The 24,944-nt window shown below is 41.2% G+C and overlaps 2 protein-coding genes across 2 annotated transcripts in view; one reads left to right on the forward strand and one right to left on the reverse strand.

Annotated features, from left to right (window-relative positions):
* SYCP2L (synaptonemal complex protein 2 like) overlaps window positions 1-12,150 on the reverse strand; it is a 98,940-nt gene extending 86,790 nt beyond the window's left edge. The window contains exons 1-10 of the mRNA XM_073224608.1: window positions 11,989-12,150; window positions 10,576-10,644; window positions 8,851-8,988; window positions 8,441-8,560; window positions 5,429-5,533; window positions 4,980-5,004; window positions 4,413-4,498; window positions 4,214-4,302; window positions 2,394-2,428; window positions 1,394-1,536 (exon numbers count right to left, since the gene is read on the reverse strand). Of these exons, the coding sequence (XP_073080709.1) occupies window positions 1,394-1,536; window positions 2,394-2,428; window positions 4,214-4,302; window positions 4,413-4,498; window positions 4,980-5,004; window positions 5,429-5,533; window positions 8,441-8,560; window positions 8,851-8,988; window positions 10,576-10,644; window positions 11,989-11,997 (819 nt within the window). The 5' untranslated portion in view covers window positions 11,998-12,150. The remainder of the gene's footprint in view (window positions 1-1,393; window positions 1,537-2,393; window positions 2,429-4,213; window positions 4,303-4,412; window positions 4,499-4,979; window positions 5,005-5,428; window positions 5,534-8,440; window positions 8,561-8,850; window positions 8,989-10,575; window positions 10,645-11,988) is intronic.
* A 2,247-nt stretch (window positions 12,151-14,397) lies between these two features.
* Window positions 14,398-23,723, forward strand: GCM2 (glial cells missing transcription factor 2). Its single transcript, XM_073225007.1, has 9 exons — window positions 14,398-14,441; window positions 14,646-14,781; window positions 15,034-15,367; window positions 15,467-15,641; window positions 15,820-15,946; window positions 20,955-21,207; window positions 21,382-21,494; window positions 21,906-22,031; window positions 22,771-23,723. Exons 1-9 carry the CDS (start codon window positions 14,398-14,400, stop codon window positions 23,683-23,685), a joined length of 2,223 nt encoding a protein of 740 aa, XP_073081108.1. The 3' UTR covers window positions 23,686-23,723.
* The last annotated feature ends 1,221 nt before the right edge of the window (window positions 23,724-24,944 follow it).

The following is a 24,944-nucleotide window of genomic DNA, read 5'->3' on the forward strand; positions in this document are numbered from 1 at the left end:
TGGATTTATCTGTGTGTTATCCACTGCCAATTTTCCTTATTGGAGTTCTTAACCATCCCACTCCTTTCCTGGAGTGGCGTATGTCCCAAGAAAAATGAATATTTTTAGAGTCCTCCTAACCAAAAGCTATTAGGAAGGTGAATTTGTTGTCACCCAAATTTTAAAGCTAAAAGACACTGCCTTTTTGTTAGCAAGAAGGGACTGTTGTGATCAATCCTCACATTCTATTTTCCACACTGAGTAGATAGCAATAAGCCTTGATCTGAAAGTAGTTCAGTTAAGAAGTTAATGGCTATGGGGGATAAATAATTTGAGAAACAAGATAATTACTTTTGTCATATTTTCACCAAACTTTGCTGCAGGTAAGGGATTCATGTGGAGAAGAAAGGAAACTAACATCTGAGTGTCAACAACATCCCAGGCACTTCCAAGTTCTCTCATTTAATTCTCACAATTTTCAGGTGGGTTTTATTCCCATTTCACAGATGAGGACAACTCAAGCTTCCTAAGTCAACTATCTTACCAAAGTGCATACATGATATAAGTCAGGGAGGTGGGACTCAAACCTGCTGCTCAGGGTCTTTCCATTTAGATCAAACTGAATCCTGGCTAAACAACTAGTACAAATCTGCCAACAGACTCAAATGTAACATATCTCATAATATATTTAAAGTTTCAGATTTAATAAAATCCTAATTGTATGACCATTCTGACCAGAAAGGTTTTGTTCAACATGAGCACTGTCATTAAGAATTTTACCTTTTCCTGCGGGTCTAATCCTCATTTTCAGAACTTGTTTAAAGAAGCAGGAAAGCATTTTAGCTGTTTCAGGATAATGACGGGCATGCAGCAAAGCCATAAGCTTTTTTTGTCCTACTTGAGGACACAATCACAGTTAGCCCAGATTACACTGAAGACACTAAAAATGATTATTCGTCCAAACTCCAAAGTCTAGATGGCTCACAGCACAACCATCCCATAATACTTCTCTGCAACCAGAGCATGCCATGCCGATTTCAGCCTCCAGTCATCACCCAGCTGCTCTCTGTAAAACTGAAATGTACAGTCATTGCTTCTACAACCCACTGTACCCTTTAAGGTTCAGTTGAAAATTGCTCCCCTCTTCATGAAATCATCTTTGACTGGATCCGGCAAATTCATATAACTCTGTCTCTAGTCAAAGTTAAGAGAAGTCCTATCTGTATGCTCCTATGTGGCCGACACATATTCTATTCACACTGTTCTCAAACTGTTTATGTATGTAGGGAAACAGGAAGCTTAAGTATAGCAACTTCAAGAAAAATTCCTCTTCTAAGTTCCATGCACAGGAAAGCACTGAGAGGATGCTTTAAAGGTACAGAGTAAACAGAATTTTGATGACCAGGAATCTTACCGTCTCAAATTCTCGATCCTTAATTTCTTTGAAAGCTTCAGCGATAACATCATCTTCAAACCACTGGTGGACAAGGTCATCCCTTGATTTTTTCAGTGTCATTCTACACAATGCTTCAGAAAGAGCAACCTGCTGGTCATAATCTAGAGATTAAAAACATGGTAGAGATGGGTAATTCTGGGCAAAAAGCAAAAAAAAAATGAGTCCACAGATTAGCACTTGCTCCAAGAATTCCATCTTAGAAGACTTGTGCCTTACAGTTATATGCAGCAAGAAGTTCCCCTCGAGGAGCTGTCATTTACATTCAATATTTAAGACATATCTGGAGATAATCTAAACAATAAGCATGTAGCATTTTAAAAAATAAATATGTTATATTTAGATATATTAAAACATTCATCAAAAACAGCTTGAACAGCCTTAAAAAAATCCTTCTACTACAAAAATAAAAGCCCAAGATAAGCTGTGGTATTTCACCATAAACAAAAGTTTATCATATAGATATATTTAAATCTCAAATAATTTTAAGGATAACAAAAAGCAAGTTGCAACCAGATATGTACAACGGGATGACATTTATGAAATGCTTTTAAAATTTGCAAAGTATTGTACGTAGCTTCTGAATACATAGACTAAAAATAGAAAAATACACTTGGGAATGAAAAATAAACCCAAGAATTACCTCTATGAATGGAGGGGAATGGGATCAGGGAAATGCACACAGGGGGCTTTACCTGTAACTCTGATCTATTTAAGAAAAGGTTTTTGAAGCAAATGTGGCAAATGATAAAATTTAACTAAGCTGGTGGTGAGTCAATGAGCATTAATTATTCTTTATGGCTTTCAGTATGCTAAAGTCTCTCCTAACAAATTAGAAACAAAATCTAATTCCTATTTTCAATTTGACCATAGTTTATTACCCATAGCTCCAACATGCTCATAAAACTCCCAGTGTCCAATATTTAATTATTTAATATTTAAAATTCTAAACACTTCTTACCACCCACAGTCAAGATTGTCCTTGCAAGGTCTTTCCTGAAACATTGAGACAAATTACATTTTACTACAATGAACATAAATGGGCAAAACTTTACTGGCATTAAAATTTAAAACCAACATATATATTTTTTAAATTACCTGTTGTAAATTCAGCATCAAAATTTCCTCAATGTCAAGAATACATTTTTATGGAAAACTTTTCTCAGTTTATATATATATATATGAAAGACCTAAATGTGCTTCTTTTTAAAGAAGCTACCGCTCCTATACATTCTGAGGCTCTGTTTCTCCTGTCAATTCTGATCATCTCTGAGGATTCATCAAATGCTAGGATTCTGGAATTTTATAATGACCTCACCAGCTGGTAAGGATGTCTAAACATAGTTTGATGCCTGGAAGAAATGACACAGTAGGGGTTGTGGGTCTTTCCTATATGAGCTTTTTGGATTGATTTTAAGAACTGATAAATTTATCATTTATCAGATGTAACAGGATCAAGTTATTACATTATTGTAACCAACACAGACTTTCATATTGCATATTCATTTAACAATTTTAATAAAGTGCTAACAAGTGTGATGTTGATTTTTGTTAACGTCTGAACTTCCTTTTTAAAGAATCAATTTGTCAAGAAATCTTGTAGTTCAGTTTCTCATAGTAAACAGATTGATTTATTACTATTAAATAGAAGCTTTAAAACCATACTCTTGTTTTGTGCTTGTAGATTTTACACTTGAAGTCCAGAACATTCCAGACTTTCTAAAACACACAAACAGTAAGGTAGAGTCATAGGATTAACTTGAAAGCTTAGAAGAAAGCATAAGGTCAGCTGCCTTCCAAATCTAAATACACCATTTAGAGTAATGGTTAAACTAATGTATTAAAAAATATTTTTAAGGAAAAACTCAGTGAAAAAACTGCAAAGACTAGTTAAATGGACAAACATGATAGCAGTGAGCTTGGCTATCACATCAGGCTCACCACCATCTCCATCACACCTACACTATGGTAAACTCAGTCACCCTTCTAGCCATGGCTGCACGTCACAGGAATGATGGTGCGACACAGCAATGTCATCGATACTGGCTAGTGGTTAGCACACAGTCATAGGTCTAGGTTCAAATATCAGAACAGGGTGCTGGCTTTGTTCTTTCCATGGTCATACATTATAACCTTACCTCCAAATTTCATTGTCCCAAGAACTACATAATTGTGACAGGGTCACCAAAAAACAAAAAGTCTGTCACTTGAAAAGCAATACAAATTCCATGCCATCTTGGTATAGCTAATGGTAACCTTTGAGCATTTACTCTCTACCAGGTAATGTGCTCACCACTTCAATGGATTGCCAGATTCAACCTGTACAATAACTCTATTGATCAGGTATTACTATTGGCTCCATTTTTACAGGCAAGAAAACTGAGGTACAGTGAGGCAGAAAGACTGCCCTCTAGAAGACACAACTAACATAAGTGGCAAAACCAGGATTTGAAGATCTGGAGTCTCTACTCTTTAACACTGCCCCATGAGTTACTAATTTAGTTTGCATTCACAACAAAAAATTAGTGTATAACCTGAGAATGTATTTCACCCCAAAAACAATGCAACAAACAAAACCAATCCATACCAGTAAAAAAGAAGAGCTTAGAAAGTCTAACTTTTCAGTGCTTCACCACTTAGCATAGTGCCTGATCCACAGCAGATGGACAAAAGGCTATTTACTGAAGGTAGAACTAACATAGGTCTAAGGAGAACAGTCAGAGGAACAGTCCAGAGAGCTTGCCCTGACATCATGACATCGTTGAGTACAAGGTCACTTACATTAGATGACAGGGGCCATCTGACAAAGGGAATTGTTTTCTCTCTTCCTGGGGTACACCATGCAAAATGCCGTTCAAGGTCTTCAAAGCCTGTTCAGAGTTGGAGAAGGCGTTCATGGGGAAGAAACAAAGAGACCCATGTACAACCTCTTCTAAGGTCTCCGGAGCAGCTGCGGTTAGTTTTGTTATGTGCAACTCACCTCCTGTTGAATCACATGCTTTACAGTCTTTTCTGTCACCAGAAATCCTAAGGCAAATATGAAGGAACCCAGCATCTCAATTCTTCCTGAAAGCACAATTTTACAAGAATCAAACTGATGCTAAAAAGAACAAGGACATGACTCCTACACAGCAGGCAGAGGCAGAGACTGAAAGAGCCATGCGAGCAATAAATGTTGCAGAAATTACAATCAGGGCAGAGGACAAGTTACAGCCTGCCTCAAGTTCCAGAAAATGCAGGCCACAATACACTTACATTGCATAGACACCCACTGAGAAAAATCATAGTCCATACCTAAATGGTGCCAAATAGCAGAATGGGGACAGGAGCAGCTAAATTAAAATGTACCTCAGACAAACTAAGACATACTTTACAACAAAATTAATTTCATCATCCCAATGTGACTACCAGAGAATGGTCAATAGATTCAAACATAATATTTAAACCCACTTTACTTTCATACATCACTTAGATAAATATTTTCTTTATGCCAGAATATTCTACTAATGAAAAGTAAATAGCCAGTTTGTGGAAATAACATACTTACCTCTCCTACTCCTCCTGGAAATAATCTAATAAAAAGGAAAAAGCAAAGTTTTTTTTACTACTTGGGTATTATTTTTAAAAAGCATCATAACCTAAACACTAATGCATTAATGCTGAAATTTCTCTAACAGGCAGGAGTTGAACTTATTATACAGTAGAAAAAGATTTTAGAGAAATCTTATCTGATCTTCAACCATTTTATTAAAGTCAGCTTATCACCCTTTATCAGGTGGATAATATATTTGCACGTTCGAAAATAAAACACTTCATTTTTCTCTAACATTGGCTATATATATTAATGTTCATTTCTATTTCATATAATATTCTCATAATAACATATGGGGGACTTTTAGCAAAACCCACATCTTAGAAAAGTGCAAGTTTTATAAATAACGAAGACTCCTGCAAATTGCCAATGGCATGTGTTCAGCGAAGCATCACCCCCCTTACCAATGCTGTGTCAAAGAAGTCTTCTATAACTTGCGTCAGTGACGTGTCTGAGGCTGGCTCTGCCGAGGTCAGAAATCCTGTTGTTCTTTCAAACCAGAAAACCATGTACACAAGAGAAGAAACACCGATAGAACCCTTTCTGACCAAGCAACTACTGCCTAGTTGATAAAATTTCACAAATGCTTCTTCCACTAGAGCAGAATATATTTGAAGACCTTTTTCCACTCCACAACACTTCCATCAGGCCTGGCTCTAAGGCCGCCATCTAGAATACTCCATCATGGAATCATCTGCTACAGAGTTGCAGTAAATTGTCAGACAACAGCAAGAATTGGAGACTCAGCCAGGACCAATGCCAAAAAGCAATACATAAAGGACTAGTGAGCAAGGGGTAAGAGGGAAATGAACCTCCCCAACACAGGAGAAATTCTTGTTATCTGGGCAGCTGCAGAAAACAAGACATTAAAGGAAATGCAGAATTTGGAAAGTATTCCAGACGTACGCTAGCCCAGTAAGTAAGCCTCTGGCCCTGCTACCTTTCTTTTACCAAAAGGTTCCAGCTAACTGGAGATTTTTTTCCACACAGGAACATATATCCTAGTTCACATTAAGTTCTCAAATCGGTATGATTTAAAATAAACTTCTATAAACAATCCTAGAACATATTTATTCAATAAAGTAAAGGCCATCTTTAAGATGAGTTAAAGGCTATCTTAAGAGGTTACTCTTAAAAAAAACAATCCTGCACGCACAGTTAGAAATCATCAGTTGAACACAAAGTTAGCAAGGTAAGTCTGTGCCAAACAACTCTTACAGGAGATGGGCCTTCGGAATTTGGTCCACTTTGCAGCTGAGGCCCCAGCACACCCCAGCTGGAGACCATAGATAAACCAATCAGCTCTCAACCTAGGCTTCACATTAGGAAATGCCCTGGTGCCTGGGACCAATGGCAGACCCAGTAACACAGAGTCTTGGGTGAGGGGACCCAGACCGTGCTATGGAATCTCCCCAGGTGATTCTAATGGACAGTAGGGTGTGAGCACCACTACTATGTTCCGAGTGATGTTTCTTGCAGCTCAAACCAGACAAATAGTTGCATTAGACTGAATCACCTGCCTTCTGAAGCAAACTTTTCTCCAACTGTCCTAGGAAGAAATGTCCCTCTCCACAGCAGAACTCACTGCTAACGTGATATATTCTCCCTCCCTATATTCATACGCAAAATTCTATGCTGTTAAATACATTTTTGTCACTATTTCACTTATTCCCTCAAATCCTAATCTTTTCCCAGCCCACCAAAATATATGAGCTGAGTATAGATACACACAAGTGAAGGAAATGCCACATTATTTGATCAAGACTTGGGACTAGGAAGTCACTCTCTGAACCCACTTATGGGCCATGATCATACATAGTCTAACAGAGGCACCAGCTGCCCTCACAACTGTGTCATAGCCAGAGGACATAATTATTTATAGATGCAATAGCTACTTACTACTCATCATGCATATGGTATAGGACAAGTCACTTAATCCTCCTGGATCTTAGGGTACAAGACAAAATATGCTCCTTGCTATGGGAAATTTTTATTCTGTGAATAGCTTCCCAACACATTTTGTGTTGACATGCAAATGCAAGTGATCTGAGATGTAATAGAATCTAATATCCCATCCACTTTGATAATATCAATCTATTCTCATTAGTGAAAATGTACATGAAATAATAGTACATGCTTTGAGTGTATCTAAATTGTGGTTATGAAATTTCTGTCACCAATTTAGAATTCCAGTGGAATATGGAAATTTCTGTTTGATTTCAAAACTTCAGTGGAGATCCAATGTGATCCTTTAAACCTTGGGAGGGTATTCTTAAATCTAAATAGGAAGTTCAGGTTGGGGAAGATCCCAACTCATCCCCTCCCCCCAAATATCAGCTTAAGGTTCCAAGCGACACCTTGGACATACTGCTCCATTTCCTCTGAAGTTTTATCTCCTCTCCCTGACTTCCAGTTACCCGCACATGTAGTGTATCACGGAGTTAGATGGAGCTAAATGCAAAGTGAAATGATACAGTTTGCATATACACAATCCTTAGATTCCCAAACTCTTTTAAAAAGTCCCTGAGAGTAACTCCTCTCAGGGGAAGCCTGGCGTTTTAGTCTTTATCTCCTGGAGGGGCACATGCACAGTTATAGGCATCTTAGAATAAAAAAGGGCAGAGAAAGATCTTGTTGACCCAACCTGGTTTTAATACATTTCAGGTACTAGTGTCCAGAGGGGTAAATCAAAGATTTTATTACCAACCAGATCCCCCTTCTGCGTCTGTAACTCCCACCATCTCTTCACCAAAAAGTCATGTCAGTACTACAGAAATCTCATGAAGAGAAATACAGCCAGAGATGTCACAACCCTGATTGGCTTCCAGATGCCACGATAAAGGCATTCATTATGTTATCTTTCAGTTAATAAGAAAGCAGAATAAAATTATTTCATAACTGGACTGACTTAGAATAAGCAAAAAACACTTTTGCCATTTGGCTTTTCAGATTCAAATGGGATTTTAGAAAGTTGCAAAAGTGGGCTGTGGCAAGGGGAAGTATATGATAATTTACCTAGGTCCAATCTTGTTAATAATGTCGATTAAAATTAAAGTCTTTGGTCATGGGGGTGGGTACTGTATAATAGTCTTTTCTACTCATCCTATATCCCCCAAGTAAAATTCACTCAAATGATAAAAACATGCTATTATTCATTGGCTTGTCAAAGGGGGAAGAGGGCTGTGTCTCATTCATTCAGAAGGGGGACTGTCTGACATTCCCAAAGTGCCCTGCCCAGCACATACTCAGGAAACATGTTAATTTGTGATTGGATAAGGGAAATAAGCATGGTAACCAATTCCTTTTCAAATCTGATTTCAAAGGACCAGAAAATGCCAAACTTAACTAGATAACTGAACCCACTCCAGTTTTTTTAAGTTACCCAAAGCCATACACAATTAAAATATGACACTTATCTTTGGAATCAGTCCCTGCTGAATTAGCAGAGGCTCATCTTCTTTAAGGCCATCAATGAAGAACCGCTGAATACATTTCAGGTACAGTGAAACATGCTCAAATTCACTTTTATCCAGTTCCTAGGTATTAGACCACACTAAGTGAAAAGCCTTACAAAGAGAGTTGAGAGTAGATCCTAAAAGCTCTAATCACAAGGGACAAAACTATATTTTTCTTTTTTTTTATCTGTATGAGATGATGGATGTTAACTTATGGTAGCAATCATCTCATGATACGTTTAAGTCAGATCATTAGGTTGTACACTTAAACATACAGTGCTTATACATCAATTCTACCTCAATAAAACTGGGGGAAGAAAGCCTTACAAATAATTACAATTAGTATTTTGGTCAAAAAACAATTTACTTGCCTCACTTATTGATGTGTCAAGATGGTACAACACAAGACGATTATATTTTTGAGGAATGTGGCCTCCTTTCTGTTGAAAATATTCTTGTATTTTCTGAAATCCATTATCATGGAATGTACCAATGATAAGTGATTGAAGCTGCAAAGTGGATAGTTTGCAAATTATTTTTTCCCCAAGAACACTTATTTTATAGTAATATTCCTATTATCATAAATAACAATTCAGTGTGGAAATAATAGAGGGTAAATATAAAATAGTTATATCTTGAAGAGTAAACACTCATTTAGCCAATGATTGAGTTTGTGGGCTTAAGAACAGTAGTTTGCAGAATGTGATTCCTAGGCCACCAGGAGCATAGGCATCACCGGGGCACTTGTTAGGAATCAGAAACTCAGGAGGTGGAGCCCTTGAGGTGATTCTTCCGCATCTAAAGCTTAAGAATCAATAACTTAAAGAAAACATGTGAATTACAAGTATCTGTGGGAGAATAGGCTTTATCCTCAATAATATTAGAAATTCTGAAACGCTAAAAAAATTCAAGCCTATTACCACTCATTAAGTGGTATAAATGTCCACAATAGAAGGAAATGAATTCAACACTAATAAATACAGATAATGGACATTGATAAATATGCAAATTACCATAAGGAATGAAACTGATCTTTTCTGCCTGAACTTTAGCCTAGGCATACTTGAATAACAGACACTTCCTTAAATATCTATGCTATTAAGATACGATTGTTTAGTTTTAAAAATCCAGTCCAATCCTACAGGCTAAATTACAATATATAATATTATTTTAATAAGGGGGCATTTTGCTTTACACAACCCAAAATTCCCCTTATTCTTTGCACTGATTTAAATGGGGAGACAGCATTTGAAATTAAACACTTAAACAGAATACTTTCTTTAAGTTACCACAGTGAACCTTTTCATGCCAAGTGTGTTAAGTGTGCAGAAGATGTTCTTGTTTAGTCTCGCCATCACCCTGAGAGGTTAGATCCTTTATCTGGGGAAAACGGAAGGCTGGGAAAGGTGAAGAATTTGCATGAGATCACCCAGGTGAGATTCATGCAGATTCTCTTACTCTAAAGCTCAGGCTTCTGCCTGGTTCTCTGTTTTCAGAATAAATCCAAACCCTTTGCCTTGGCCTGCATGATTTGATCTCTGTAAGCTTCTTCTGCCTGACTTCCCTGCTAAGAATTCCAAATTAAGTCAAGCTCTTCCTTGCCTCAGGGCCTTTGCACTGACTGTTTTATGCCTAAACTGCTTCTCCCCACCACCTTCCACCTGCCTTGTCAACCCCTGAGATCTCAGCCTCAGTGTAACTTTTTCAGAAAGGTTTTCCAGGATCTTATCTAAAATAAGTCAAGTGCTCTCCTCCACCCTCAACTCTTCTCCATTACCATACCCTGTTTCTGTGGTCAGTAACCCGTTTCTTGGCTCTCTGCCAAGCTGTAAGCTCATGAGGGCAGGAATTGTGCCCGTTTTGATATTGTCTACCTACCCAGAAGAGTGCCTGGCACCTTGGACCAGGATATCAATATGAGAATGAAAGTAAAATTGGTAAGACATGGTGATACCCTCGATGTGGGAGATCAGGCAAGAGATATCAGAAGATTTCTCTGCCTCTGGCTTGAGCAATTAGAAGAACAATTGTGCGGGTAAGCCCAGGAAACACAGAAGAAGGACACACAAAAACATAAAAGAAAGTTGATGTTTTACAAAGAAAGCAGCCTCGGCCATTCCACTTCCATGTTCTGCCTTAAAAGGCTGCAAACGAACTTCCTTTTCCTGTGTATGATAAAAAGATATTTTTAAAAAAAGGTATTTCAAAGAAATGCACTTTGTTTTAAAAATAAAAGGTTCATATTGTTTTCCTGAACAAAAACTTCTTGCTTGTGGCACTGAGTATAGGTCTACATAAGACATTACTTAAGGAAAAAAAAAACTTTATCTAACCTTCATTAGCACTTTCTATGACAAATCCAAACCATCACAAGATGCAAACATCATAGTAATAATCACACAAAATAGACTAATTTAAACATAGCGACAACCATACATAGAACAAGGCTTTGAATTAATGATCCATTTTTAGAATGAGAGCTTGTAAAATAAAGTTTTAAGAAGTGCATTCAAGCCCGGTCATGAGTTTAAGCTGTGTTTCTGATTTATGTGAATTTTAAATGTGACTCTAGGACTTACACTGAAATTCCAAGGATCAAATATCAACAACCACCGCAAGAGAATTTAGAATATTTAGTAAATAGATGGTTACGCTATTTGTTTCAAGAAGTGATCCTGAGTCTAGGATGCTGGTTTTCACAACACATTCTACTACAATAAATAACAGCATCTCATCTGCTCACATCATCCCAACAATTTAACAAAGTATACTACACAAAAAATATTTAAAATCTCTTCTACAATAGCTTTTAAAAAACTAGCTTGGGCTAACAATCTACTTCTATATGTACCTGATCAAAATCCTTAATGTCAGCATCTTTTACAAAATTATCATTATTTGTAAGGATGAAAAATAGGGTGAATTCAAAACCCAAATGCAGACTTGTTTATTTTTTTTAACCAGCAGTGTATTCAGTTAAATGCTGAAAAGTAGAGCACAGGTGGTACCAATCCACCCCCACCCCGGGCCCACGGACGTCTTAGGGATTATCATTCGCAGCGCTGTCAGCTGAAGGGCCAGCACTTGGGACCACAGATCTGGGGCCCTCGTGAGTTAACGTCACTGCAACGTCTGCACAGCACGAGAGAAAACGGGCTGGGAAAACGTCCGCAGCAACTTGAGAACCATCTCATTGCTTTCCAAACATTAATTCTCCAGTTTTCCCTTCCCCAAGCGCTTTATTAACCAGGAACCAGAGTTTCTATCCTGCCCCCTTGTCTCAATGAAAGCTCCCTAAAACTCCAAGCGAACACGGAGGTTGGAGCGCTCAAAGGGCCCCCGAAGGGCTCGTCCTCGGCGGCCCCGGCTGTAACTCGCGCCAGGTCTCCGGACGAACTCGCAAAGCTCTGCACCCTGAGCCCGACGGACCGCACACCCTCCAGCTCCCGATGAACTGCGGAGCGGAGGCGTGGGCTAAACGGGTGCCCAGGCCTCTCGGGGTCACTCACCGCCTCCATGCCGAGGCTCCGGGCCCGACGCCGCGCACACGCGCCCCGCCGAGCTGTTGCGCGGCGCTCCGCCCCCTCGGTTCCGCCGCCCGAGCCCCCTGCGGGCGCGAGGCGCAGCGGCGAGGACTCGGGGGGCCCAGTGTCTGGAATTCGTGTCTCCGCCAGGGAGTCTAGTTGATTTGCCCGCTCCCGAAATCTACCGGACTCCTGTATTTGGGACGACAGATAAGTTTGCAAGTAACTAGCTGTCAAGCCCAGGCCACCTGGGCGCGCACACGCGTTTTAGGAGAAAGCATTTACTCAAAGGATGTGAACTTCATCATTTAAACATTTTTTGCCTGAGAATTCTAAATTGACAGGTGCGCCCCTTTTGCGGAACCCGCAGTTGTCTCTTTACGTTCAACAGCTGGTTGAGCTGGATTTTGGTTTTTGTTGGGTTTTTTTTTGTCCATTTGATATTGATTTAGACTAAAGTTGAACTTTTCCCGTAGGAACCGGATTTATACCTGAAATTGTGAGAGAATATTCCTATCACAAAAGGTGTTTTGTTAATACCTTGGTGAAGTCAGTCAAAATAAAACAAAACCAGAAAAAGGAAAATTTTCAAGCAGCTTGCTTGTTTTCTGGCCAAGTGCTTTAACCCGACAAGAATGTGCCCTATGGCCAAGTTTAGGCCAGTAGGTGGCCTGTTCTGTGACCACGGTGGCAAAAAATAAATTGGGCTGGCATTTTCTTAACAAACAAAATACCTTCAAATCCAAACATTCTTTATGTAAAAATCAACTTGCATTATAACTCGATGCTGCAAGTATTTCGTGTCATGACGTTTATACAAGATGTTTGTTTTCAACAAAGCAAAACATAATATAACCCGAATTTCTACTAGTCAGCCAGGACTGCGCATGCCACCTCCGGTCCATTCAAAATGGTAATTATTTCAAAACTCGTTATATTCGTTTCCTGGCAAAAATGGTGTAAATACGCTTACATAATTACCTATTTTAATTTAAACGTAGTAAATTCAAAGGTTCCTTCCTTTGCTTTTTAATTAAGGGGATTTTAAAACATCAAAATAGTGATCAAAGAAGAGCCAGTTGTGAATATAAAGTGTTCTGAATCAATGCAAATTTAGTGCAGAAAGAATTGAATAACAATAATCAAAATAGTTTAAATAGATTTTATTTATTGAATGAAGTAAATCATATGAGTATAATATACATAATAAAACTAAAATTTTCTTAATGTTAGATAAAATTTATAATCAATTACTTTCAGACTTCCGGGGGAAAATATCCTTGCAAATTATATGACTGTTAATTCATTCGAATTTTCAGGTGAAATGAAACGTAACAGACAACTCCACTAATAATTAATTTTGTCATATTTGATTAATTTATTTTACCAGCATGTTTTACTCAGGCATAATAGGGCAAATTGGAATATATATCTTAATTTTTCTCAAAATAAATGTGATGGAGAGTTTATGACATTTCTTTGGACACCAAAATCTATTTAGAATAAAGTATATGATTAATTGATTTGGCTTTAACATTTAAAAATTGTATTTATGTTTTTGAAGGGTAAGGATGCTCTAGGAACATTTCAAAATTACAGAGGTAAGAAATGTTTTAACAAAGTTTACAGTAAGACCAGAAATGAATTTCTAGGCATTCTCAGAGGTGAGTTTAAATTATTTTTGAACTTATATTCCAAAATATTTTTAAAATATGCATTATCTTAAACTATCACAGTTAAAATATCGATTTGTAAAGAAAAAATGAAGTGTCAGTTCTAATGTTTGGAAGATTAAAAAAAGAACATAAAAAGCTGAATAGCAGGAGTTGCTGGGAACTTTGACAGTCAGTTAGTATGAAGAAAGTCTGTGGGTAAAATTAGTGGGTGAAGAGTGGATACTCTCTTCCTTTCCTTACAAAGGCTTTGTGGCAACTCTATGAAAGTGATTTTAATTGGAAACCCTGATCCAGAGGACCGTTCAGAAGAGAACTTTGTGGGAGAGGAGGCTTGGGGGCGATGTGCAAGTCACTGCCTCCTGCGTGGACTTTTAGTCTCTGCTTGGGAAGACAATCCCAGCTTGAAACTAGGGACAGAAGAAAATTCATGAATTGCCTGAAGCCGACATTTTCCGTCACGGCCGTTCTCTACGATCGGATGCCAATGGCTGGTGGCCCTGACAAGTTCTGCACGAATGGACTGACTTTTCCAACAGGCCTGACGGTGCCCTTGACCGGGGAGGTTAAGAGGACCGGGAGCATGGACGATGGTCTGGGATCTCCTTTTTTCCACCTTTCGTCAAAGGTACAGACTAATGCTGCAGGAGGTGCTGGCGAGGACGCCCACCTCGCCGGGTCCCACGCAGGGGCACTCCATGCGCCGGATGCGTGCTAGGCGATGCCAAGGAGGTCTAGCGCGGGCCGTCTAGGGTCTGCAGGGATGTAGGTTCGGAACATCCTCCTCCGATAGTGATCGGCCCTCAGGGGCCGCCTCTTCTCGGGCTAGGGCCGGGAGCCGAAGCATGCCGTCTGCAGAACAAAGGCACAGCGGATAAATTCTGGAAACCCATCTTGGCCTCACCGCCCAGGGTAGCTAAAGAACGACTTAAGCCATTGTAATCGATTTGTTTTATTGGGCGCCTTCAGGTACCGGAATCACCCAAATGAGACGGATGAACCGATAAAGAAGGCTTGGTCTCAGTCCCGGGGAGTGCACACCCGGCTGCTGCAGTCTCCAGATAGCCTCCGCAGATCGAATGGGAGTACAAACGATTTTGTCGTGGTATTTCCATGACAATACCAATAAAGGAGATTTCTCAGGTGGATGGTGACTGGGAACTCACTGAACCCCAATCCCTCGTTTAAACAGACAAGAAAAATGGGGCTCGGAGGAAGCCCTGGCAGGAGTGGGCCCGGGTCGGAGCTCTAGCCTCTTCCCACCGCCTGCCCCTGCCTCTAGCTCACCTCCCTTGCTGCCCCTCCCCGCACCCGGTTCACTCTGAGGGCCTCTTCCCTGTGGGCCAATTCCCTCCAGAGCCCCCGGAAGCAGGGGTGCACCTACACCCGTGAGCACACGGGGACCTTTGGCACCCCCTCGGACGTCACCCCCAAAAGCCAAACCGAGCACAGAGCCCCGGACAAGCACAACAGCTGCAGCAAAAGCCTGGAGTGGGCGCCGGAAGAGAGCCGGCCCCGCGCTACTAGCCCGGGCGCAGTTATCCAGACTAGGGGCGCGGTGGCCGGGGGTCCCACGTACGGTTCCCGCGCTGCCGGGAACGAGCATGGGCTCTCGGGGGACCTTGCTGGAAAGCCTCCGTCTACGAAGCCTCCATCCACGCCCAATCCGAAACCCCAGAGGCGGGGCGAGGGTAGGGGGAGAAATGACTTTCAGCTTAGATGAGACTTTCCAACCTGCCCGCCCCCACCCTCGCCCCTTAACTTCTGGCTTCGGTCTTCTGAGGGCTCAGGTCCGCCAGCCGCAGCGTTCCCAGCTCTGTCGGGGCGGGGGTGCCCGGCCGTGGCGCCCGGGGCTGCGGACCTGGCGGGCCTGCGAGGAGAGGCGGAGCGGCGGGAGGTGTGGCTTCGTTGCTGGGCTCGCGGCCGGGGGCCCCGCGGGCCGCGTGGGGACCTGTCCACACCGCGGTCAGAACTGGGCTCCGCCCGAGCCCTGACCCTTGTCCGCGCTCCTGGGATTCTCAAGAAACTTCCTTTCTGTCTCTCTCTCCATCTCTCCATCTCTCCACTCTATCTCTCTGTTTTCTATTTAAAGAGGGAAAATTCGCTCCGAGCACCTCTAGGACTGTTTTCTTCCATCTTTCAGGATCGCTGGCGGAGAACGCGGGGGCGAGGTGGGGCAGATGCTGGCGGAAGGGGGGCAGACGGCGGACTGTGCGTGGTCCTCCGGGATGAAGCTCAGCTGGGACATCAACGACCCGCAGATGCCGCAGGTGCGTGCAGGTCTGGCGCGCCCGGGGCCCTGTCCACCCAGGGAGTGGGGGAAGAAGGTCAAGTCCTTTCAGGGACTGTGGGCAGAGCTCCCCTACACATCCCTGAGAGCCCTCAAATGGAGAGGGACTCCACGCACAGCAGCGTCCTTCCCTGGGGGGTACTTAAGGCAGAGTTGGGTTTAGAGATATCTTCTCCCAGCGTTTTCCTTGCGCTTGTCGGAAAACACAACAAAAGCGGCGGGATCTGTTAATCAGGCTCCAAGTTCCCAGTGGGCAGGTGCGCAGGACGCCTCCTCGTCCCTCGCTCTCCTTTAACCAACACAGAAACTTGTGATTCTCTCCTTTATCCACGCTTTCAATCCCCCAAGAAAGGTAGGGGAGAATCTTGTCGAATGTAGATGCCACTGCTTCTCATGCAGCAAAACTATGAGGTATGGCTGTAGATCTCAGTGACCGGAACCTTAAACAAATAGCACAACCAGGACACTGTTCAGACGCCCGCGGCTGCGGGATGAAGCCCGGCTCCTGGGAGGCTCCGCAGCCATGCTAACCAGGCCACAGCGCCCACGGAGCCTCGGGAACCCGCATTTTGAATGTAACTTCTGAGCTTTCTTCTCCAAAGACAAGTAAATCGCCAACCTTTTAGGGCAAATTTGTTTTGTTTTATTTTGGTTTGTTTTAATCGAACAAAATGGTTTGGAGCCAAATCCAGCTTGGTCATACTGGACAGCGTGGTCATACTGGTTGAAAGGAAAACCTGAGTGACTTTAAAGCCCTGGGTGTGGGTGGACAGAGAGTGGGAATGGTCTCCCAAACATTTGCAAAGGTGGAATCCTGGAATGTGGTGGCACAGGGACAAGAGACTTGGTGTTTATTCAGCATTCACCGTGTGCCATATAGGTATTGAGAAGGATAGCAACTCATTAGCAAGGTTGTGTAGCCTCTCAAAGAGAGCAAGGCTTTTTTGGAAGTACATATTTGTAATAAGTTCATTTTATTTGTTTGAAAGGCTGCCTATTTACGAGGCACTCTGTAGCATTTTGTTCAAAGGCTAACAGCAAGGGCATCTCACTCTCATTGATTTCTGTCCACAGAAACCTTCATTTTTCCTTTAAAAGAGCCACATCCAAAAAGCGAAAAGATGGCTCCCTTCAAGCATTTTCTAGACTTCCTATATAACTGTGAATTATTTTTCCTTTGGGAGACTGGTTCTTAAGCAGTGATTGTGTGTAACTTCCTAGACGGGCAGGTGCACTGGGATATAGAAAGAAAACTGCAGAAACTTAGGGTCCTAGCCTGCCCTGGCTAACTGAAGGAGAAAGAGCAAAATTGGCTGTGTGACCTTGAGATAGCTCCTGAATTTGCCTTAATCTCAGACTTCTTACTTGTTATGACATAATGGAACTAGATAACAATCTTAAACTCTCATCCGGATCTGCTGTCGTCTTTCGTGTGCATGCTCATCTGGGGGGCTCGGGGTGCAGGGTGCATGCGCTTGCCTTTGCCACCCAGGAGAGCAAATGAAACCCAACCCCAGAGTTTTCCCTTCTCACTTTGATTTAAAAATTCAGTCTTGTCAGTTCACTACTTTGGTAGCTGGTGTGAGACATGGGGATCTTGTCTGTACCCTCACAGGGAAGCACGAAAGAAATACTTTCTTCTGGAAAATTGTCTATTTGTTACTAAAGCCCTTAAATTGAATTGTTCACTTAAAAAAAAGAAGATACTAGCTTTAAGATAAACTTAGAGTTGATAAAATATCATTATACATTTCATTTGTGACTTACCCTAAGTCAAGGTATTAATTCACGTCAGTTTTATTTCTGAGAAAAGATAAATAATGCCTATTAGTAATAATAACTATTTAAACAATACCCCTGTGGTTTTAGAAATGAAATTGCCAGTTAACCTATTACCATTAGAATGTATGTTACCAGGGATGTACACGCATCTGAATTGTCCAGTTGAGAATGTTTTTGCTTTGTAAATGGGTCTAATTATCCTGGGGTGCTGGAGGAGGAGAAGGTGCAACTGGTTTATGTGATACTCTTCTGAGTCTCTATCATACCAATAAAACCAGGGAGCCTGGCTGCTACAGATCTTCTGTTTAAATCCCAGCCATGCTGCTGTAGAAGGTTATCTACCTAACTTCCACGACTTAGCTATTAAATAAGAGTAAAGATGCCCATCATGCAAAGTTGTTATAAGGCTTATAGATGCAGTATAATGTGGCTTTATGTGTTTATTAGGTTCCCCCCTTCTCCAAGACCCCCACAAACCCCCCAATACAGTCACTGTCCATCAGTGTAGTAAGATGCTATAGAATCACTACTTGTCTTCTCTGTGTTGCACAGCCCTCCCCATGCCCCCCACCCCACTATATATGCTAATCGTAATGCCCCCTTTCTTTTTCCCCGCTCTTATCCCTCCCTTTCCACCCATCCTTCCCAGTCCCTTTCCCTTTGGTAACTGTTAGTCCATTCTTGGGTTCTGTGAGTCTGCTGCTGTTTTGTTCCTTCAGTTTTCTTTTGTTCTTATACTCCACATATGAGTAAAATCATTTGGTACTTGTCTTTCTCTGCCTGGCTTATTTCACTGAGCATAATACCCTCTAGCTCCATCCATGTTGTTGCAAATGGTAGGATTTGTTTTCTTCTTATGGCTGAATAGTATTCCTCTTAATCCATTCATCTACTGATGGACACTTAGGTTGCTTCCATTTCTTGGCTGTTGTAAATAGTGCAGCGATAAACATAGGGGTGCATCTGTCTTTTTCAAACTGGGCTGCTGTATTCTTAGGGTAAATTCCTAGAAGTGGAATTCCTGGGTCAAATGGTATTTTTATTTTGAGCTTTTTGAGGAACCTCCTTACTGCTTTCCACAATGGTTGAACTAATTTACATTCTCAGCAGCAGTGTAGGAGGGTTCCCCTTTCTCCACAACCTCACCAACATTGTCTATTTGTTACTAAAGCCCTTAAATTTAATTGTTCACTTAAAAAACAAGATACTAGCATTGAGATAAACTTAGAGTTGATAAAACATCATTATACATTTCCTTTGTGACTTACCCAAGTCAAGGTATTTGTCTTTTGGATGGTGGTGATCCTTACTGGTGTGAGGTGATATTTCATTGTGGTTTTAATTTGTATTTCTCTGATAACTAGTGATGTGGAACATCTTTTCATGTGTCTGTTAGCCATCTGAATTTCTTCTTTGGAGAACTGTCTGTTCAGCTCCTCTGCCCATTTTTTAATTGGATTATTTGCTTTTTGTTTGTTGAGGTGCATGAGCTCTTTATATATTTTGGATGTCAACCCTTTATTGGATCTGTCATTTATGAATATATTCTCCCATACTGTAGGATATCTTTTCTATTGATGGTGTCCTTTGCTGTACAGAAGCTTTTTAGCTTGATATAGTCCCACTTGTTCATTTTTGCTTTTGTTTCCCTTGCCCAGGGAGATATGTTCATGAAGAAGTCACTCATTTTTATGTCCAAGAGATTATGCCTATTTTTTTCTAAGAGTTTTATGGTTTCATGACTTACATTCAGGTCTTTGATCCATTTTGAATTTACTTTTGTGTATGGGGTTAGACAATGATCCAGTTTCATTCTCTTGCATGTAGCTGTCCAGTTTTGCCAATACCAACTGTTGAAGAGGCTATCATTTCCCCATTGTATATATTCATGGCTCCTTTATCATTTATTAATTGACCATATATGTTTGGGTTAATATCTGGACTCTCTATTCTGTTCCACTCTCTGTGGGTCTGTTCTTGTGCCAGTACCTAATTTTCTTGATTACTGTGGCTTTGTAGTAGAGATTAAAGTTGGGGAGCGAGATCCCCCCACTTTATTCTTCCTTCTCAGGATTGCTTTGATTATTTGGGGTCTTTGGTGGTTCCATATGAATTTTTGAACAATTGGTTCCCGTTCGTTGAAGAACCAAGCATTACATTTTTTAAAATATCAAATAATTCTTAGCTTGTGAACTGCATCGAAACGAGCGGCAGGCTGGATTTGGCCCACGGGCCTTAGTTTGCCTCTAGCTCTGCCCTAGAGACTCCTGGGTAAATAGTAAGTGTTTGGTAAAAGGTGGTTTTATATTAAACTAATATACAAGAAAGACATTACAGTATCAATAATGCATTATATGGACAAAGACCCCCAAACATGAATAGTAAAACAGTGCTCAGCATTTTAGGTGTAATTTTATTTCAGCCACATGACTCTTCATTGGGAACAACGACCATCCATAATGTTCTGGGGAGAATCCAGGGCTCAGGAGCTTCACCCAATGCTCGGTTTACCTTCTTCACAAAGCCCTTGCAAATTAGGAGATCTAAGTGGGGAGGATGGAGGGAAGCTGTTCTTCCCACTCTGATGTTCCTCTGAGTATCACTGCTCATGTGCTGACAGGTTTGAGAAGCCAAGAGCTTCTGAAGAAAGAGCACTGGCTCGAAGTAGAGTAAATATCTTAACAGACTGAGTTGCATTTTCAGTGATAGAGCATTCCAATCACTTTTTGCCCTGGTACTTTGATACTTAATTGGAAAATGTTTTCAGTGTTAAACACACCAGCAAGTGGTGTAACATGGTAATAAGAAGAACAGGTTCTGGGGTGAAACTACTAGGGCTCAAATCGGGGTCTTATTAGCTGTGTGACCTTGGGCAAATCAATTAACCTCCCTGGCCTCCATTTACTAATCAGTTAAGTGGGGATAATAATAGTAACCTATTGTCTGTGTGTGTTTTGAAGGCTAGATGAACTAATACACTGACAGCATTTAGGAGGTAAGTACTATATAAACATCAATTAATAACCAGTTGTCAGGCATACACAGACAAGATGAGTGATATTTTGTGATAGCATAGTTTCCAGGTTTTACATTTCTGGAGTTAAAAAGAACCAGTTTTTAATTATAATGTGCTTGGGGAAAATTAAAAATATGATGTGTCAGATTTAGGGTTGATAAACTTGACCCCCCTTTTGTGCGCTTTCCAGGCGCCAGGGCACTTCGACCACTTCCGCGAATGGCCTGATGGCTACGTGCGCTTCATCTACCGCAGCGACGAGAAGAAGGCACAGCGCCACCTGAGCGGCTGGGCCATGCGTAACACCAACAACCACAACGGCCACATTCTCAAGAAGTCCTGCCTGGGTGTGGTGGTGTGTGCCCGGGCCTGCACCCTGCCGGATGGCTCCCGCCTGCAGCTGCGCCCCGCCATCTGCGACAAAGCCCGGCTGAAGCAGCAGAGTGAGGGCGGGGCCAGGATGGGGCTGGCCTTGCACTCAGGAGTTCCCTTGTCCCTAGTTTCCTCTTTCTGCCTTCAAAAGGGTCTTGGGGTCAGAATGGGGAATAGGCTTTCTTCTTTCAAAAGAGTCTGGGGTCTACGTTGTTATTAATATTTCGCCCCCTCTGGCTTTGCAGAAAAAGCATGCCCCAACTGTAGTTCTGCTTTGGAGTTGATTCCCTGTCGAGGGCACAGTGGATACCCTGTAACCAACTTCTGGAGGCTTGATGGCAACGTGATATTTTTTCAGGTAGGTGGGGAGACATCACAGTTCCTGATGGATATTTTCATCAGACCGTAGAAACAACCTGCCATGTGCCTTAGGAACTCTGTCCAAAACCAAATACAGCTCCGGCGGCCAGATATGAGGTGCTGGGGTTCCCAGGGCCTCACCAGGCTCTTAGGAATTAGTTTACCTACTGTGTGCTCTGTAAGGGCGAGAGATAAAGGGAACCAAATTATAGTTACAGTTGATTTAATATGGTGAAGGGATTGTTAAATAATTCTTTAAGAGAGCTATTATCGATGCTGCTTTATTCAAAATTTTTTCTCTGTCAATTTGAAAAAATAAACAACAATCTGGGAAAGGCATAACCAATTTCTGACCAACATTGCCAGCTGCCTTCAGAAGAACTAAATGATTCATTTCCTACAAATGCAGGCTAAGGGAGTTCACGACCACCCAAGACCAGAAAGTAAATCAGAGACAGAAGCTAGAAGAAGTGCCATCAAGAGACAAATGGCCTCTTTTTACCAGCCCCAGAAAAAGAGAATTCGAGAACCAGAGGTAATGGGGAGCTTACATTACACTATGCTCTACGTTCATTTTCATCATGAAATACATGGATAATTAATTATGTGAAATAGGAATGTCATATGTGAAAATTGTATGTCTCTAACAAAATATCATTGAATCAACATTTTGGATAAGATTTCTGATTCTTCTTTAAAAAAAAGCAAACTCCATAGTCAATGATATAGTGAGACTGTGTGCTGACATCCTGATGCAGGGCAATTATCCAATGGTAAGAAAGGAAGAAATATGTGCACACCTGGCAGTGACTTTACTGTGCATCCTTGAGAGGGTCCGTTACATTACGTACACAGAACAGATAAAATTTCTTTTGCCAACTTAATCCAGTTTGGCTTTTCAACCAAAGCATGCTAGGCATACATTGTCAGTCTGAGGATAAGCTAACTAACATTGTTAGAGACAATTCGATGTGCCAAGCCCATGGGGTCTAAGAGTTTCACACATGAAAGGTCTGTTATGAACATAGAACAGAAGAGAACAGGACCATCTGCCCCTCAGACCCACCCTGGCTAACTACCGGGGAGCCTCGCCACCCAGCAGCACGGCATGCATGCCTGAGCGAGCGCCAGCCCGGCAGGCTCCAGGCCACATGCCCGAAGAGCCCACTGCATGGAGATGTGTCTTTATTTGGTTGGCTGGCTGCTGTTACAAGTGAGGGTACCCATGCCATTTACATTTCTGTCTACAAATAAAAATTTATATCATTTTTTAGGTAGGAGAGAATCAAGGCAACGGTGGACATTTTAACAATGTACCTCCCCTGGAAAATCCAGAAGACTTTGACTTAATTACTGACACTGGCATCCCTATTCCAGGGCAGCCTTGCTTTTCCTCCCCAAACTCTGATGTGTGCAAAGCTACCTGTGACCCAGCCACTTTTCAGAAATGTCCAAACCCAAGAATCTATTTGCCAAGGCCACTGTACAGCTATGAATTGGCAGGCCCTGGTTATACAAATTCGAGCCCATATCCCACCCTTTATAAAGATTCCAGCAATATCCCTAATGACACAGACTGGTCTCATATGAATGCACTACAATATGATGTTAACTCATACAGCAGCTTTGAGAGAAGCTTTGATTTCACCAGTAAACAACATGGCTGGAAACCAGCTCTTGGAAAATCTGGCGTTGGGGAGAGGACTGAACATGGGCAGTTCCAGGCCGTGGCCACTCGCCCTTATTATAACCCAGAGCGTCCGTGCAGGTACCTCACCACTCCCTCAGCTGGCCCTCCAGCCCTGCAGACTGTGATCACCACCACCACCAAAGTGTCCTACCAGGCCTACCAGCCCCCTGCCCTGAAATACTGTGACAATGTACGGGAAGTTAAGAGCCTCGTGGGGTGTAACTATGCTTCTGAAAATACCCCAGTGGCCATCTACCCTCAAGCGCTGGACCTTCCAGCTGGAACAGCCAGGGCAGCCTCTCCACCAGGATCACTTCCTTCGAAAGTTCTAGGAGATTGCAGGGCCATCAGATCCACACTGGCTTTTCCTCAAGAGCCAGCTTTCTCCAGGACAGATGGAGCAGATCTTTGGGATGTGTGTGTCTCTGGGCTGGGCACTGCCATCAATTTTTCAGATAGAGTCAGTCCATTCTTTAACTATGATAATGAGGACTTTTGAACAACAATACTGTTGTCCATGCAGGCAGTGAGATGTGAAATAGCTACTATCTCTTATGCAGTTGGGAGATTGACCTAGTATGCAAAGATATTTATATATGTAATATATATATTATATATATATATATATATATAATAGTAAAAATGCTGATTAGTTGAGGAAATTATGGGCTGGAAATGTTTCTATAGTAAAGGGGAATTTTGCACAGCAGTTTAAAAGCCACTACATTACAGAGAATTAGATCTAGAGTGTGACTCCAAAAACACACAAATAAGCAAACTGGAGACCATAAAGATTAATAAGCTCAGTTCACTTAGCTTATTAGCTGATGTAAAAGTCAAGATCCTGGTCCTCATTCTAAGCCTTTTCCCATTTGACCATATTAGGGAATTTCACAAATCTTTGTTTGGCCCTTAAAGGTCCTCAGAATAGCTTCAGGACAACAGCTCTACAATTTTATCTCCTGGGTCATTTCATAAGATTGTTATTTAGCATTTACAACCTTTTAAAAATAGCCTCAGGAAGTAATTTTGATCATTTTATCTCCAAAGAGTATATCTATAGTTTTTAAAAAATTTGTAATTTTGAAATGATAAAGTGTAATTATTTTTGATAGAATTTTGTTTTCTAGTACCAGTTGAATACATTTACTTAATATTGATGGATGTTTTCATAACAGACAGACTAATGATACGTATTTAATGATCACTATTGTACTGAACTATATTTTTTTCTGATTTGGTTTCAAAATTAGCATTGAAAAGTTTTATTCAAATATAGCTTTACTATTCCTTTGTTACTCCTTATAAATGTAATTGGTAATGTTGTTCAATTAAATATAATTTAATAAATGCTTGAGTTATTTCAAAACAAATAGGAAAAAATATTGTTCATATTATAACCTGAGAAACAGTTGCTATAATAGATTAAAACATATTTGTTTATTTAACAGTTTTATAATTTGGGTTTTTTTTTTTTTCACCTCTGGACCCCCTTCACCCACTTTGCCCACCACCCTGACCCTGCCTCTGGCAACTACCAATCTGTTCTCTGTATCTATGAGCTCAGTTTTTTTGTTTTTATTTTTTCTAGATTCCACATATAAGTGAGATCATATAGTCCTAGTCTTTCTCTGACTTATTTCACTTAGCATTATGCCCCAAGATACACCCATGTCACAAATGGAAAGATTTTCTTCTTTTTTATGGCTGAATAATATTCCTCTGTGTGTGTGTGTGTGTGTGTGTGTGTGTGTGCGC

This window comes from Manis javanica, chromosome 16 (assembly GCF_040802235.1).
Source record: "Manis javanica isolate MJ-LG chromosome 16, MJ_LKY, whole genome shotgun sequence".
Taxonomy (NCBI): domain Eukaryota; kingdom Metazoa; phylum Chordata; class Mammalia; order Pholidota; family Manidae; genus Manis; species Manis javanica.